Raw genomic sequence first — 17188 nt, 5'->3', positions numbered from 1 at the left:
AACACAATAGAAATCAAACATCACTTATTCAAAAGTCTTTCTTTTCCTTTCAGCATTTTGATTTTGGTTTTAATTTAGCCTTTCCTACTAATATTTAAAATCCAGACTTCCCATTCTTGCAATGACAGTGAGCCAAGAGAAAACAGCATTAAGCTAAAGCCAATTTTTCAAACATGCTTAATTTCTAATCTTGCCTTCCATTTTTTGTTATATCTTATAATAGCGATAAGAGAAAAGCAAATGTAAATCAAGGAAAAATTATATGTTCTGTCTCTGGTACCATCATCCTAAATTTATACAACAAATTCATTTTAAAAAGCTATTTATATACCATATGCCTTCCCTCCAAAGAATGGACAGAGATACAAAATAGATAACATTTTCAAATCTACAGCTCCAAATCTGCACTCTCTGTACTTTTATCTATGCAACCATATATTAAATAATTCATCCCTAACTATACACATTCAAAGACAGACAGCAGTGAAGCTTTTTTGAGAGTGAGAGGTCAATGAATAGATCTGAGGAAAAGAGTTGTAGTGGTAGGTTCTACCCTCCCCCTTTGAAATGTTATTTACTTGGCATCTGTTGTATGAAAGGAAGGAGAAATCTTCTATTGTGTTAAACCTTTAAGCTTAATTGAAAAATCACTATTGAGCTCTGTGAAACAATGAAAGCCTCAAAATTAAATGTGTTGCAAGCTGAAATGCCATTCTAAGTGCTGCTTGATTTGCATAAATAGATTTGTCAAAGATTTAAACAAAAATAATCAAGAAATTCCCAGGCTTCCAGTTTTTGTTTTCCTGATTACCAGGTTTAGGAGTTGAGTTGAGATAGTGATAATGGGTAAAAAGAGAAGGGGAAGCTGAAAGGAGGCTCATATTAGGATCCTTGCCCTCAGAAGGCAAATTTCCATTTTGCAAAACTCATTATTGCACCTCCAGAGAATATCTGTATATGTGAGCTGAGGTTCTCATTTATCAATAGGGACTTGGATGAGAAACATAATGGAAGCAAAATTTGAGTTAACAACACTGCTTCTTTTTTCCTGTGCCTGAAAACCATTGGTTCCACCTCAAGATGTTAAAGCTCTTGATTATACACTGACCTCCTAAGACAGCTAAAAAAAATATTTCTTGAGTTTGAACACTTGTCTCTTAGATAATCCATGCCTGAAAACATCAATCATTGCACAAAGTTTCAGAGCTGGCAAAATCTTCAATGGACCCCTTATCCAAATGAATCTCCAAATGAATTGTCATTGTGACATTCTCAATAATTGCTCATTTAGGTTTGGTTTGAGAGTTTCCAATAAGAACCCTTAGATCATCCCATTACGCTTTTAGATAATTCTAATTGATAAAAATCTCTTATTTCAATCAAACCTAAATTTCTCTTATCACCATTTCCACCCGCTGATTCCCAGCTCTGCTTTCTAGGACAACAAATAGGAATATTCTAAATCCCTCTTGCACAAGACAGTGTTGCACAGTGGATAGAACACTTATCCTGAAGTCAGAAGGACCTGAGTTCAAATTGGACCTCAGACATTTAATACTTCCTAGCTGTGTGACCCTGGGAAAGTCACTTAACTCCAATTGCCTCGGCAAAAAAAAGAAAAGAAATACTAAAAGACAACCAGCCAGACCATCTAAATTTTCTCTTCTCCAAGTTAACCAACTCAAATTCCTTCTCCAGGCTCTACAGATGGCTTACTAGTTTCCCTCTTTTCAGTCCTTAACTTAGTCCCCAATTCTACAGGGCTTTAAAATTTGCCAAGCACTTTCCTAGTAACCCTATAAATCAATAGTCCTCTTTTACATCTGAAAGAAGCACTGAAAGGTTAAGTGACCTGGCTAGGATCACTTAGCTAGTGAGTATCAGATGAAGACCTTAAACCTAAGAACATGAATTCTTTACCCTTTTTTATGTTAGCCCTTTGGCTGTCTAATGCAAATCTTTTTATGTGTCAGGGACCCTTTTTGCAGTATGGCAAAGCCTAAAGAACTCTTCTCAGATTAATGATTTAAAATGCCTACATTAAATATTTAGAATTAAAAAGGAAAGTAACTGAATTCAAATAAATATATATTTTTCCTCAACCAAGTTCATGGGCTGCAGGTCAAGAAACTTTGGTCCAATGAAGCTGACCCATTCTCAGAACAATGTTTTAAAATAAATAAAATAAAATACATAAAATTACAAAGGAATTTAATTGATATAAAAGAATACAGCTACCAAAATATTTTTCAATTAAACTGAAAGATTCCCTGAAATCTACCCACAAGTGTCCTAGAGTCCATGGACCCTTTCTAGACCAACGGCTTAATGCAGCCTTTAGGACCCTTCTTTAGGCTCTACTCTACTGCATGACTCAACAATAAAAATAATCAGATCAATTGGACAAATGTTTGAGTTACCTTAAGTTTAATCTTCCTTAGAGTTGCCCACCTCTTCTAAATTTAGCAAGCAAGTCTTAATTAACCCTTCCAGAAGAATGTTTTTCATTCTAAACCACATTTGCTGCCAGGCTGGCCCATTAAGATCAACCTTCCCCAAGGACACTCCCAAATCCTCTGGCAGGGAGAGCTTAATGATGTGAAGGGAGAACATTGATCTGCATATACTTGTCACTGCAGCATGCTGTTCCCTTCTCCTCCCCCCATCCAGGATCTTTATTTAGGGTTTGACTCATTTCACATCCCCCATTACAGTGACTCCACTATTATAGGGGCCAGGAGGTATGAGTGTTCTGCATGGCTCATCAAGCATCCCTCTGCAGAAAGGGATGACTCAAGAGTATGGTCTCACTTCCCTTCCCTTTCTTGTCATTCAAAAAAGCTGCCACTGGCTGAGTTTACATGTGTTTCTTTCACTCAGAAAGTTGTTGGAAGACTTGTGGTTGACAAAGGGATCAAAAGTACAGACACTTCTCCCCTTTTCTTGCCATCTTCTCTCTCCATTTCCCTTCTTTCCAACTCATTTTCCATTCCACCCCTTTCCAGTGCATAAGTTCTCTTGATTGGCCTTGAAGGGCCCAAGTACCCTCCTTCCACTTTCTCCAAGCCATGGCTGACACAAAATACATACTTAAGGAACAAATGTTCATTTTTTTCTGAGGTCACAGAAACAGATGTAGGCTGAGAGTTAGAACTCTAACAAAGGAGGGACTTAAAAAGCTTCAACTTGTACATGCCCCACAATTAGATGCAATGTGCCCTACTTATGGAGCACAACATGGCATCTGGGGTGCATTGCTAAAATGAGAAAAAGTAGCATTTTCACCAATATAAAAGAAGAAAAAAAAGGGCATTCCTAAGCTGGGGAACAGGAACTCATAATCACCTGAACCTGAATGGCATGTTTCTTACTCCTCAAATGTGGTAGGGAACTAAAATATAATTAACAGCACGGAGACCAAGCTGTTCCAGACAATAGGTAATAGAAACCTATGTAGGCGATGCATCAGGAAGCCAAATAATTGCACTTTTTCACATTTACACAGGTAACATCAGCAAAAAAGCTAATACTTAAAGCCTCAGGGGTGGTCAGGGCCAGTCCATGTGCCTTTTCTCTCTCTCTTTCTCTCTCTCTTTCTCTCTGTGTGTGTGTGTGTGTGTGTGTGTGTGTGTGTGTTGAAATATTCTGTCTTTCCAGAAAATCCTGCCAAAACAGCTGATGTACCAGCAAGGATTACAAATGCAGTGTGGTTTTTAAAATAAGACAGACCCACACAGGGAAACTGTTTCATCAACCTAAGCACAAGTCTTAAATTGATCTTGACAGTCACAGTACTAACCTACCCAATACAAAGTTCTGCAGATACTATGGGGATGATATACCCCACAGCAGGGAATTAGCCATAGCCTCAGGTAGACTGGGACTAATGGCACAAGTTTTGCCTTTATAAAATCCTCACTTTCTCAGAAGTATTATCTCTTAGGTCCAACTCAATTGTTTTCCAGCTGAGGTCCACAATAGATTGATATCTAAATAACAGTGATCGGAACATGGTAGTTATAATAAATAACATGGTTCTCTACATGGTTCTATTATTCTCAGGCTATGTCCAAAAAAAATGAAAACATCAGAACTAAAATAGAAAAAAAGACTTCATGATTGATTAAATATTTGGTATCATCTAGGGAGACCCTTAGTTTATTTAGGGACACACACACACACACACACACGACCTGGAAAATTGTGTACTAGCATCTGTTCTCCACGGGCAATACCATGAGTCTATCTAAGGAACTTAGCACTTAAAATAAAAGAGCAGTTTCCTACCTTAAGGACTATGAACTCATTTTTCTTTAATATTTTGATAATAGTATTTCACTATAATTTGTTTTCTTTGTGATTCTTTGTATTTTATTTTCTGCATTTGAAAGCATTCTTTGGAGAAGGGGTTCATAGGTTTCAGAAGATTGCCAAAAGGGTTCATGACAAGAACAACATAAACTCCAAATCAGGACCATAAAAAAGCCAAGAGTCCAGTCTCCTGCCCATAAGCCCATTTAAGACTCTCTGGTCAAATCTACTCACTTCTTCCCTCCAAGGGCTTAGCCACACAAATGAACTTTAATAAATTAGTTTAACCTCTCTGAACCTCAGTTTTTTCACTTGTAAAGCAGGGCTGACAATAGCTTGAAAAATGATCTCATAGAGTTGTTGGGAGGTTCAAATAAGATCAAATGTGCATTTTTGATGTCATGACATCAGAAGCGAAGGAAAGACTCATTTACGAACTCCAGCCTTGGCTCTTGAAGGCAGAAGAATAAACTAACTCAGTTTGAGGAGAATTTTCAACAAAACCAGCCACAGAAAGGCGCTTATACGTGACCTTTCATTAAACTCACTATATGAATACCCTAAATCTTCCCAATCAAGAGATATTTTATGTTACCCATTGTGAAAAATAGCGTGATATTTAATATACACCAAATTATTTGTGGAAACTCTTGTTGTGGCCAAAAGAAACTTGGAACAAAAGCAATGCATATCAGTAGAAGTATGGTTGAACAACATATTATATATAAACAAAATCAAATGTTATGGCATGAGGGAAATAATGAATTGAAAAAAACTTGGAAAATATGTATAAATTAATTATTTGGGGGAAGTGAAGGAGTGTTAAAACTGTAACTTCATAGGTATAGTAAACCACTACCATCTCTCCTAATCCAATTAACTGAAATAATATTTAAGAAAATAATCAGAACCAAGAAAACAGTACACAAAGAAGCCACACAAAGTTTAACAGAAGGAAAAAATATTAAATCCCAAGGGAACTTAAATCAATGCAATAGTCAAGTTTGTGTACAAAGGACTGAAGATGAAATATATTTCTGTCCAATCAGAAAAGAAGTAGTAAACAATAGGTGCAGAATGAAGCACATTCTGCCAGATATGGTGAATGTATGATGCTATTTGTTTACTGCTATAATTCTTTGTTTCAAGAGAGTCGTATTGGAGGAATGTTTTAAAAAATGATGGCAATGTTATTAAAAGCATCAATAAAACATTTAAATAAATAAATGAATAAGTGAAGGAATAAGTGATAAATGAATGAATAAGGTGCTTTAATAACCTAAAACGGTTCCAAATAGTGCACTATTGCATTACTACTTTCTGGTATAACCATTCTACCTACCAACATAGGTAAGAACACACCTATATATGTACACACAAATGGAAGCAGTATGGTGCAGTGGAAAGACTATCTGATTAGAGTAAAAGAACCAAAATTCATATCGTGCCTTTGTACTTTCTACTTGTATGACATCAGAGAAGTCCTTTAACTTCGTGGGGCCTCAATTCTTCACCTATGAATTGAAATGAAATTCCTCAACTATGAAATGGGATAGATGACTTCTACAGTCCCTTCCATCTCTCAATGTCTGATCCTATCATCATATCACACAATGTCCACCAAAATTGTTAATAAACACAGTTCTAACCTGTAGAAAGAAAAATATCTATATGAAAAGATTTGAGAAGTAGCATAAAGCAAGATTCATGTGCTAGAAAACCTGTTCCATCCTTACCTAAGAATGGCACTCTTGGCACTTTACATGGGATCATAGGCTTATGGCTCTAGAAATAGAAGGGATCTCAGTAATCATCTAGTTCAATCCCTTTTATATAAATGAGGAAACTGAGGCATCAAGAGTTTATTGCTATCCCAAGGAACATCATACAGGAACTAAATCTCAAGATCAGGACTCAAACTCAGGTTCTGCAACTTTGAAATCAGCATTCTTGTACCTACCATGGTTTCTTAATTCATTCCTGCATGGTAATTAGTAATTTCTCCTAAATTACATATATTTCCAGAAAGGGTAATATATGTAAAATCTAATATTTTATTTGTCTTTTTAATATCACCTTAATTTATACACATATCCCATCCTCCTCCTCTACCAAGAAAATCATCCTCAATAAAGAAGATGAGGGTGTGGGGCATTTCAGTAAAATAATCCAGCAAACCTTCTCAATTGAATTTGATGATATATAGAAATCTCTGTGTACATAATTTAACTACTTACCCCTGCAAAAAAAATGGTGAGAGGACTCAAATTAGATAGATTGGGAAACTTTCAAAATATAAAAATATATGAAAAAGAGATGTCATAAGACAACTGCCTGGAGAAAGAGAGACCAGCTAAGCAAAGGGAACACTAAAAAGAAAGAAAGGATAAACAAAGGATTGGATGCATGTGAAGATAAAATCTGCCCCCTTCACCATTTTATCTGTGGACAGACCTATTATTTATGATAGCCAGAGTAGTGATAAAATAACTTTCCATAAGTGTTTTTATAACATATACATAAAAATAAATCTTGCTCCTTTTGATTATTTTATAATTAATCTCATTTCCAAAGAGCATCAGCTGACAAGCAACAGTAACTTTGACTACATAACACTATACTGGTTTCTACTTTCTCTTCCATAATAATCAGTATCTACATTCCTCTTTATGCTATCTAAAGACCCTTGGATTATAGAGCTAGACATAATAAATATTGCTTCCAAACACTCTTCAAATAAACATTCTGATAAAACCCAGTTGCATTAGAGAAGCAAATGGTTATGTTTACTACCAGTAGTCCTATTGTAAGTAAGAATAAACCATTTTTATAGTAACATACCCCAGAAGCCAACGATAAATGTTTCCATTATAACATATCCATCTAAATTCCAAATAGGAATGAGAAATGGAATGACATATCACAAGTAAAATTCAGGTACCTACTTTGGCAGTCATTTTGGCCAAAAGCTCTTGCAAATCCATTATCCCTTGCACCAGGCTTAAGAAATCACTGCAGGTTGGACATGCTCAATAAAGAAAATAGAGACATATATGTCAATGCAGAGCCAATATATAGTGAAGAAACAGAAAAACAACATTTACTTAGTTTCCTAGTGACATGCGTATGTGAGAGAGAGAGGGGGAAAGAAAACTACAAAGAGGAAGAAATAGAGACATTCAGAGACAAAAACAAAATGAGAGACAGATTAAAAACTGAAGTGGAAACAGGGATTTCAAATCTGGAACTTTTTGGTGACAGACAAGAATAGGGGAACTAGAAATGTTATTAACCTTACAGAAGGAAAATGGATCCAACGTAAATCAAAAAATATGTGTCAAGCATCTATATTACAAAACAGGCACTGTGCTCAGTGTTGAGAACCCAAAGAAAAAAAAGTTAATTGTCTTTTTCTTTGGGGAGCTTACCATGGGAACCTAATAAGTGCAAAGGACTAGTAAATATCGAATATGTAGCAAATAAGGTGGACAGAGCTCTTTTGGGGTGAGGAAAGGTTGTTCAGAAGATACTGGATATAATTGCTGAGCTGTATACTCAAACTAGAAAATACATACATATATATTATATATGATGAACATACTGGAACAAATGCACTGCAAAGGCACTGAGACAAGACAGAATATCATACAGGGCAAACTTTTCAAAGCTTACTTTGATTAGAATATAGGGTTATTGAAGGGAAAATATGGAAAAACACTAGAAAGAGAGGTGGCAGACAGACTGTGTGGCAGAATTGGGTTCTGCATTTTATCCTAGAGGCAACAAAGAGCTGCTGGAGATTTTCAGGTAGATGTGTGACATGTATTTTGGAACAACTAAAGTCATAACTTTTGAGCACTAGCAATATGCTATTTAAAACTAGACAAAGCATCTAAAATAAATATTCTCCTCTAAAAACATCATCACTACAGTTTTTAATAGTCAATATAGAGGGCAGGTAGTGCAGTGGATAGAGCACCAGCCCTGAAGTCAGGAGGACCCGAGTTCAAATCTGACCTCAGACACTTCCTAGCTGTGTGACCCCAGGCAAATCACTTAACCTCAACTGCCTCAACAAAAAAGAAAAAAAAAGTCATTATAGCTAGGTTTCAGCTGTTGGCCTAAAAATACCATGTTTATAGAATCTAAGCCATTTTGAAATCAGCACATTGTCAAGTCAACAAGCTGCTACTTACTGCGATTCAGGTTAGGACATTGTGTTATGTATCCATTTGGCATAAAGATGACTTTCACGTCTTGAATGACACCCTTTAAAACAGAAGAAATAGCTGATTATATAATATATAGTGCAGTCAAACAATTAAAATAAGGTTATTGTAGGATCATAGCTTCTAGGCTCAAATAACCCTTTAGACGCTATGTCTCATATTCCAAAGATGAACAATTGAGTCCCAGAGTAAACTGTTCAAGAGTAACACAACTGGGATTCAAATTCATGTTCTTTTAGTGGAATTTAACTTATGTACCACAATTCCAAAATCAATCACTTAGAGTAGCTGAAAAAGTCATTATTTTTAGAAAAACATAATTTATTCACTGAATAGCAGAGTTGGATCTATCCCCTAGTATTAGAACCCCAAATCAAACTACTTTCCTTCTTGAAATATTTATATGTTCACTGTGTTTAGGGAGACCATTGCCCGTTCTCAGTGGTTAGCACTAATGAAGTTCTTGGTACCAATATTTCATTGGTAAAGATGATAAGGTTTGATCTCTGATCAAAAAGAAATCAATGAAAATCCCCTTATCATCCCTGAACATTAGCTGAGACTGACATGTGATTGGAGGACTGGAGGTTGCTTATTTAAACAGTAGGGAGAGAGGGATGATAGACATATATGGGCGTAAAACACTCATTCTGATTCATTTAGTCCAGGAAATAAAATTATACATGGAGAGAACTCCATTAACAATCTCTTTGCTCCTCAGTTTATCAAGAAAGGTAATTCGGGATTTGCCGGTGAATTGAGATTTCTTCAACATCTTGCTACAAACTAGAGGCTGTCTATTGCTCTGCCTCCACAATTTGTATTAAGAGAAGGATTCTAATTTAAGGCAAAATTCATCAGGATTGCCATTTTGCAATGAAAATATTGATTTGGCGTTTGGGTTTCTTTTATTCCAAGTTGAAATATGTGATTTTTTTTCCACATTTGATGGAAGAGATATTACAGAACAGATGGAAGACCTGGAAGCTGGCTGAGAATATTGAGCTTAACCTATAAATAAAATATAGGCTCAAGATAGTATTGCAAGTCCTTCAGAGGGAGTAACATTTAACATTTATGTGCTCATTTCCTAAAACAGCAGAAGGTAATCAGCAAAGGCTGCTTCCTGCTTGTTATTTTAAGTTAAAATATTAATTGGAATTATTAATAGAGATAACAAAATTCCAGCACCTTATTCATTGAAACTATATCTCTATTAACATCTTCCTCAAGGATGATAGTGTTCACAATTATGATGAGAGGAAACAACATAACTATTATAAGAAGCCCTCCACAGTGCTTTTTAATATTAATTCATTCTTGCTGGTTAGCACATTAGAAGGGCCAATCAACCTAGATCTCGAGTGTTCTCTAGGAAGACTAATGCTCCTCCACTGACCCCAAACAAACTAACTCTCCCAAAGGACAAGTGCCCTTTTCAGGACATTAGAATGACATGGTATTGGGGAGGCACTGGACTAGGAGTTCAGATTCTGTTTCTGGATGATGATGATGATGATGATGATTGATAATTGATGATGATGATGAAAAGATCCTGAGAATTTATATGGTGTTTTAAGATTTGCAAAATACTTTACAAATATTATTCCATTTTATGCTCACAACAACTCTGGGAGGTAGGTGCTCTTATCATCCCCATTTTACAGATGAGAAAAACGGCACAAACAGAAGTTGAGTGACATACCCATGGTCATACAGTATATGAGGTTGGATTTGAACTCAGGTCTTTCAAGTTACGTTCTATCTGCTGCCTTTTTTTTGGGGGGGGGGGTAAACACACCATACACATAATAGGCACTTAGGAAATGTTTGTTTCTTTCCTTTCTCTTATGACCAAGTACTCAATTCCCCTCTGAATTTCAACATTTTTATCTCTTGAGTGAGAGAGCTGGACCAAATGACTTTTAAGGCCCCCTGAGAAAATGGCCTGTGTATTACACTGTCTTGTGTTACACTGCCTCCAGAATGAGAATGTAGGTTCAAATCCTATCTTTGAATAAGTGTGGGTAAATCACAATTTCTGTGGACCACAATGTCCACATCTAAAAATAAGAATGCTGGAATAAAAAACCTTTGAGGTCACTTCCAGTCCAAGATTAATGATTCTCTGATCCTTGTAGCTAATAACAGTTAGCAGGTCTATGGAAAAGTCCACAGAATGGGAATTCCCATAATTCCAAGTTTAATAACATAGTAAGCCTCAACTATTCTTGAAGCACAAAATCTTAGTAGAGAGAAAGAAAGTGAAAAGGTACCATCAAAGAGCAGAATATAACAGGACAGCCTTTTCAGAAGTTCTTGTTATAGTTTTAATGTTGGACAGGTCTTGGTATCTTCCTACTCTGTTAGTAAGGCATAGTAATGCCTGATATGTAAATTATAGTCTTAGAGAGATCTCTGTGGCACTGAGAGGTTAAGTGACCTGCCCTGCCGCACACAACCAGTAGATGTCAAATTCTGAGACTTTCTCTTATCAGGGAGGTAGAAAAATCCAGGACCGGTTGGAAAGAACCAATTTATTTTGAAATGGGCCACATTATCTTAAGATGGGATGCATCCATTCTTCACACAGTTGGCAGAAATAAGAGAAGGCCATTCCTACACAAAGGAGTCCAAAGAAGTCTGCCTTGTACTCAGAAACTGAGGTCAGCTAGAAGGACATTAGTGTTTATTGGTTTTCAATGACACCAGTGACTTCATTACAAATGATGGCCCATTAGTGCTGTATCGACAGACTAAACGTGTAGACAAAAGGATACTAACTATCCAGTGTCTTCTACTGGTCACTGTTGTTCTGAGGACCTCAACTCCTTCTTGCATATGAGAAGCTCATAAAATAGATACTCACAAAAAGGAAGGAAGGGAGAGAGGGAGAGAGGAAGAAAGAAAGGGAGGGAGGAAAGGAGAGAGGGAGGAAGGGAGGGAGGGAGGGAAAGAGGATAGAGAGGGTAGGAAAAGGGGGTAGAGAGGATAGAAGAAGGGGATAGAAGGGGAGGGGTGGAGAAGGGAGGAAGAGAAGAAGGGAGAAAGGATAGAAGGGAGGAAGGGAGAAAGAGAGGAAGAATAGAAGGCAGGAAGGGAGAGAGGGAAAAAGGAAGAGAGGAAGAAGGGAGGGAGGGAGGAAGGCAGGAAGGCAGGAAGGAAAGGAGGAAGGAAGGGAGAAATTTAGGATTTCTACAGATTAGGATGTATCAGAAAAGAAGGAAAGAAGAAAGAAGGAAAGAAAGAAAGAAGGAAAAGAGAAAAAGAGAAAGAGAAAGAAAGTTAGAAGGGAGGGAAGGAAGGAAAGAAAGAGGGAAATTTAGGATTTCTGTAGATTAGGATGTATCTGAAGCATATCTATTTGCTTCACAGAACAACTGATTTTTTTTTTAAAAAGAAATCAGTTCTTTTATTTTCTTCTAATTTAACTTTATTCACAACATATAGCAATGTGGCACTGTATCTGGTATTAGAAGTAGACTTGAGTACTAGTTCTCCTAGTATTCTCTGGAATATTTTGGGGAAAGCTCAAAATTTGAGCATTGGTTTCCCTATCCATAAAATGGGGAAAATAAATAAAATGAAATTGTACTTGCCTCACAAGATTTTCCTAAAAATCAAATGACTTAATCAAGATAAAATGTTTTAAAAACCATAAGATCTTATACAAACATATAATTATTATAAATATCTAGAAAGTGGTGGATTGGAATAAAAAATCTTTAAGACATATTCCAGCTTCAAAACCATAAAAATACAACTCTAACATAATCAAATTGTTGTTGAGTTGGTTTTGCAATCAACCTTTCACGTTCAACTCTTTGTGACCTTATTTAACATTTTACAGATGACAAAATTGAGGCAAAGTTAAGTGACTTTCTCAGAGTCACACAGCTAGTAAGCATCTGAAGCCAGATTTAAACTCAGGAAAATGAATCTTCATGACTCCAGACCTGGAGTTGAACAAGATAACCCATTTCATTCCTTCCAGCTCTACATCTATGAAGTTATGATCTCTATAAATCCCTTTGGCCAATGTGAGCAGGAAAGTGACATAGTGAAGAGAGAACTGACCTGAAGTCAAGATAACCTGAATTCAAATCTAGTCTTAACCTTAATGACTCTGTTCCCTAATCTGTACAAAGAGTATAATAGTAGCACCAATCTCCTAGAATTGTTATGAGGATAAAATAATATTTTTATAAAGCACTTGCAAAATTTAAAGCTTTTTATATAAATGCTAGAAATCAATATTAGTATTATTATTATTTTCAAAGAGCATCTGACAATCAGAAAATATCAAGTGATTAGAAGAAAATATTAAAAATCTTGCCAATCCTTTGTGTAAATCTAGTAAAATTAGGCACATATTAGAATTAATGAAAATGCTATCTATATAATACAGTCATATTTTTTCATATTCCTGGCTTTATCATACTCTTGAAAGGGGGAACACATTATGATTCATCTCACCTTGAAGGGACGCAGATCTCCCAATGAAACTAGCATGGTCTTATAAAGTTTTACCAGACAGTAGTCCAGACATTTCTTTAATGTGTAGATGAAAAGCAACTAACACTAAAACTTCAATTACTTACAAACAAAAGAAACTGTTAAGGAAAAACAATTGTGAAAATGTCTTAAAAATAATCTAATAGTTGAGTTTGTATGTGTGTGTGTGTGTGTGTATGTGTGTACACATACATACACACATATCAATGATAGGTTAAAGCCTTCTTTGCAATCTTGTCTATTCTATCAATTTGTTCCATGAGCCTTTTTTATATTCCAACAATGGTGCAGTACTTGACTTCAACCCATCCTAGCATCCTGAAATGTCATAAAGCCTTAATGAGGGGTGTCTAAATTACTGAGGTTTGGTTGTTAATAAGGTGGCATCCTGCCAAGAAGAAACAGGTTGCTATCTTTTCTTTATTCAATTCACCTGTTGTTCCCCACTACAGTCTTCTTTTGGGTAATGGTGCATTGAGAAATCGACTTGGAATAGGTAAGTGGCCCATTATGAGTTTTTAATGTTCAAGAAACTCATGTGTATTGTTCCCACAATTCCTAGAAAATTCCCTATTTTGCAGTTAGAAGAAGAAGATACACACACACAAAATACACACACACACACAATATACATACACATAAAGATTATCAAATTATGCTATTAAGATGCTCCTATGTATGAAATAACTATGATTAGGCAAGAACTCATAATAATACCCAGAGCCTTCAAATATAAATGCAAGCACAGCTTTAGTACCAAACAAATGCTAATTCTTTTTTAACGCTCTTATTTCCCTGCAGATCTCTGTTTACACTGAAGAAAATGGTTCACTTTTTTGGTGCTAAAACACTGAAACAAATTGCCTTGAAAGGAAAAAGGGGCGGGGGTATCCTGCTGGGCATGTAAATATATGGATGAAGATGTGTACTGTTTATAAACTGGCAAAGACCCGGGCTTCTGCATTGAGCAACAAAAAGTAAGAGTTGTGAAATCCACAAGTAGGATCTAAAAAATGCAACCAATTATGTATCTCTGCCCTGAAGACAGTTAATAAAATATTCTGGCATACATAAAAGCCAAGAAAGGCACTTGTCTATTTTCATTATGATCAATAAAAACTGGCAACTCATTAACATATCATTAGCTACCCTGCTGTTTTCAAAGTGTTAATGCACAGAAATATTAATTTCCAAATGTATAAGATCCCAGAGTTCTCCGACTTTGGATTTCTACATAAAAGAATTAAAAATGGGTGAATCCAATCGAGCTTCTTTTCCGATGTGGCTATAACCATATGTTTACCATCTGCAGAATTATAGGAAGCAGCTGAGGTAAAAAACAACAGCTGTAGCAGAAAATAATACCATCAATTTCACTTCTCAGTGACAGCTCAGCTGTTAGAGACATCAATGAAGTCCAGGTAAGGGACAGCTTTTGAACTCCAGTTTAACAAAAGGTTGGAACTACCTTTTTTTGCTCATCTCTCTTTAAAAATATACTCATGATGGAAAAGGATTTTTTGTACAGCAACTCTCTTCAGTGATCAACAGTTATGGCTTTGTCTCAATTGCCCTACCAAACCATATGGCTTTAGAGGGTTTCACTGGCTCGCTGCAGTCCATGGTTGCCTTTTGACTTCCCCTTTTTCCTCCTCTAAAATTGTAACTGCATAATCAGCTTAGGCACTGAATGCATCAAAGGGAAATTGAGTGGGTAGTCAACCATCTTGATAATGGAAAAACTATGACATTCTAAAAATGCAGATAAGTCTATCACTATCACCAGCTGTTTCTTCCGATGAATTCTGTTTTGATTGGAAGAAATCCCCAGATTATCTTTGGATGTCTTAGACAGGAATTACTTAATATTGAGAAATTTTCTGAATGGCATTAAGTTTGAGATCATATCCTCTGCTCTTCAATCAGTAATAATTTTTTTTTTGCATTATCCATAAGAATGCACCAGAAAGTTGGTGTTTGGGTGTAGTTGGGTGAATGGGTGTAGATTTTTTCTGTTTTAATTTTGCCTATGAAGTCTTTTGTTACTATTTAAAATATAGAGCAATGATATCTTAACCTAAAAATATACCACAAGCACTTTTACATCCAGAACAATAAAGTTGATAAAATAGGAAAACTATGGTCCCTCAGACATGAACAGAATTTTCTGTGTTACAAATAGCAGCTGGAAGGATGCTGCAACTCTCATCTAGAGAAAACAGGATACTTCTTGGGGAATAAAAAGAGGGACAGATAGGAGGGACCAAATCTCTATGCCCTCAAGATGATTGAGGAGTTGAGATAACGTAATGGAGGGGAGATCCTACAGGAAAAGAGAGAGGAAGAGAAAAGTTGAGGAAGAAAAACAGGAGAAAAAAATGAGGAGGAAAAATCATAAGATCATAGATTTAGATCTAGAAGGGAACTTACTGGTCTTCTTTTCATATTTCTTCACATATTAGACATGAGAAAATGAGATACAAAGACATTACATGATTTATCCAAAATTCATACCTAATAAGGAGTAAAGCTAGACTTCCTGAACCTAGGGTTTCTACTTTCAAAAAAAGTCTTTTTTCCCAATGCACCATCCAGAAATACTGATGATGTACAAGAAAAAGCTATCATTTCAAATGGTAAGGAAGTGAAGTCCAAACTTTCCAACTGCACATCTAGTGCCCTCTAACCTCTGGTTAGGTAGCATCCCTCTAACTTGTATTTGGCTGGAGTTTCTTTTCTTCAGTATTTTTTGTCTCCTTTACCAAGTTGTTGATTCATTTTCCATGATTTTCTTGCATTACGATCATTTTTCCCAATTTTTCCTCTATCTTTCTTATTTTCAACAATTTTTTTGAGTTCTTCCATGGCATGAAACCAATTCATATTTTTTGGAGGTTCTGAATGTAGGCACTTAGACTTTTTTATATTCTTTCTCTGTGTGTGTTTTGATCTTCCTTGTCACCATAGTAATTTTCTATGGTCAGAATTTTCTTCTGCTGTGTGCTCACTTTTCCAGCCTATTACTTGACTTTTAACTCTTGTTAAAGCAGTGCTCTGCTTTCAGGGTGGATAGTGCAATTACATATACATTTCCTTTAACTTTAACTTGAGACTTACCTGTGTCATGTTTCAGAGGTTTTGTGCATCTGTTTTCAAAGATATTTTTAGGGACCTACAAGTTTTCAGATCTTCCAAGATATTATGATATAAGGAGAGATGCATTTATTATTCTCCTAGCTTATGTTCTGGTCTGTAAGCAACCACAAGCACTCTTTTTGGCCTTGGAACTATGAGGAAGGTCCCCATTCCATTAGTGCAGTCAACTATCCTTATTTTTTTATTATATCATAATTATAATATCATATTTCTCATGGACAGGGTAGTCTATTCCTCATCTCATTCTTGGGAAAAAAGCAAAAGTTAAAATACTGAAGAATCCCCTTATAGTGCCAAAGGTGGTGAATAGTTATTGAATTACTATGGTTAAAATCCAACACTGAGATTTACATTTTTGCTCTGAGTGTTGTTTTATTACTCATCAATAATAATCAATTGTTCCATAACGATGCCAGCAAGATATTCAGGTGATAAAGTTTTGAATGTGCCAGGTTCATTATTTATTAATTATATTGTATTTAAAAATTCAAAAAGACAAGCTTAATTTTTTAATATTCTTCCTTCCCAAATATTCAGACTATATATCTTTTCTGTAACGTCAGTCTTCTGGAAGGATAATTCTTTTTTTTTTTTAATTCAAAAAGTGAGCTTACCCAATTGGTACAAAATAATACACTAGGGGCCATTTTTAAAAGGAAAAAAAGTTGTCCATGTCATCAAAAACTTTCATTCTACTATTATAGCTGTGCCTGACTACCAAAATACAACTTAAAACACAAACCTATTTTACACTAAAAACTGCTTTTCTCTCAATACATCTTTAAAAACATTTCCTTCTGCCATCACACAAAAAAAATGACTTTTAGTTTAAAAAGTTTATGGGCTTTCCGGAAATAGAAACTCCATCCATTCATTCTTTTATTCAGTCTTTCACCCAATAAATCTTGATTAAGCAGGTACTTTGCAGTACATGCTTAGTATCTACTAAGATACTAAGTATCTTAGATACTATGAGA

The 17188-nt window shown here is 35.7% G+C and overlaps 1 protein-coding gene across 1 annotated transcript in view; it reads right to left on the bottom strand.

Annotated features, from left to right (window-relative positions):
- NELL1 (neural EGFL like 1) overlaps window positions 1-17188 on the bottom strand; it is an 870390-nt gene that overhangs the window by 694170 nt on the left and 159032 nt on the right. Inside the window, exons 6-7 of the mRNA XM_051966758.1 lie at window positions 8508-8580; window positions 7257-7339 (exon numbers count right to left, since the gene is read on the bottom strand). Of these exons, the coding sequence (XP_051822718.1) occupies window positions 7257-7339; window positions 8508-8580 (156 nt within the window). The remainder of the gene's footprint in view (window positions 1-7256; window positions 7340-8507; window positions 8581-17188) is intronic.

The sequence above is a fragment of the Antechinus flavipes genome, chromosome 6, assembly GCF_016432865.1.
Source record: "Antechinus flavipes isolate AdamAnt ecotype Samford, QLD, Australia chromosome 6, AdamAnt_v2, whole genome shotgun sequence".
Lineage (NCBI taxonomy): Eukaryota > Metazoa > Chordata > Mammalia > Dasyuromorphia > Dasyuridae > Antechinus > Antechinus flavipes.
Note: the sequence above shows the minus strand (reverse complement) of the source record. Positions and strands in the feature narration are given on the sequence as shown.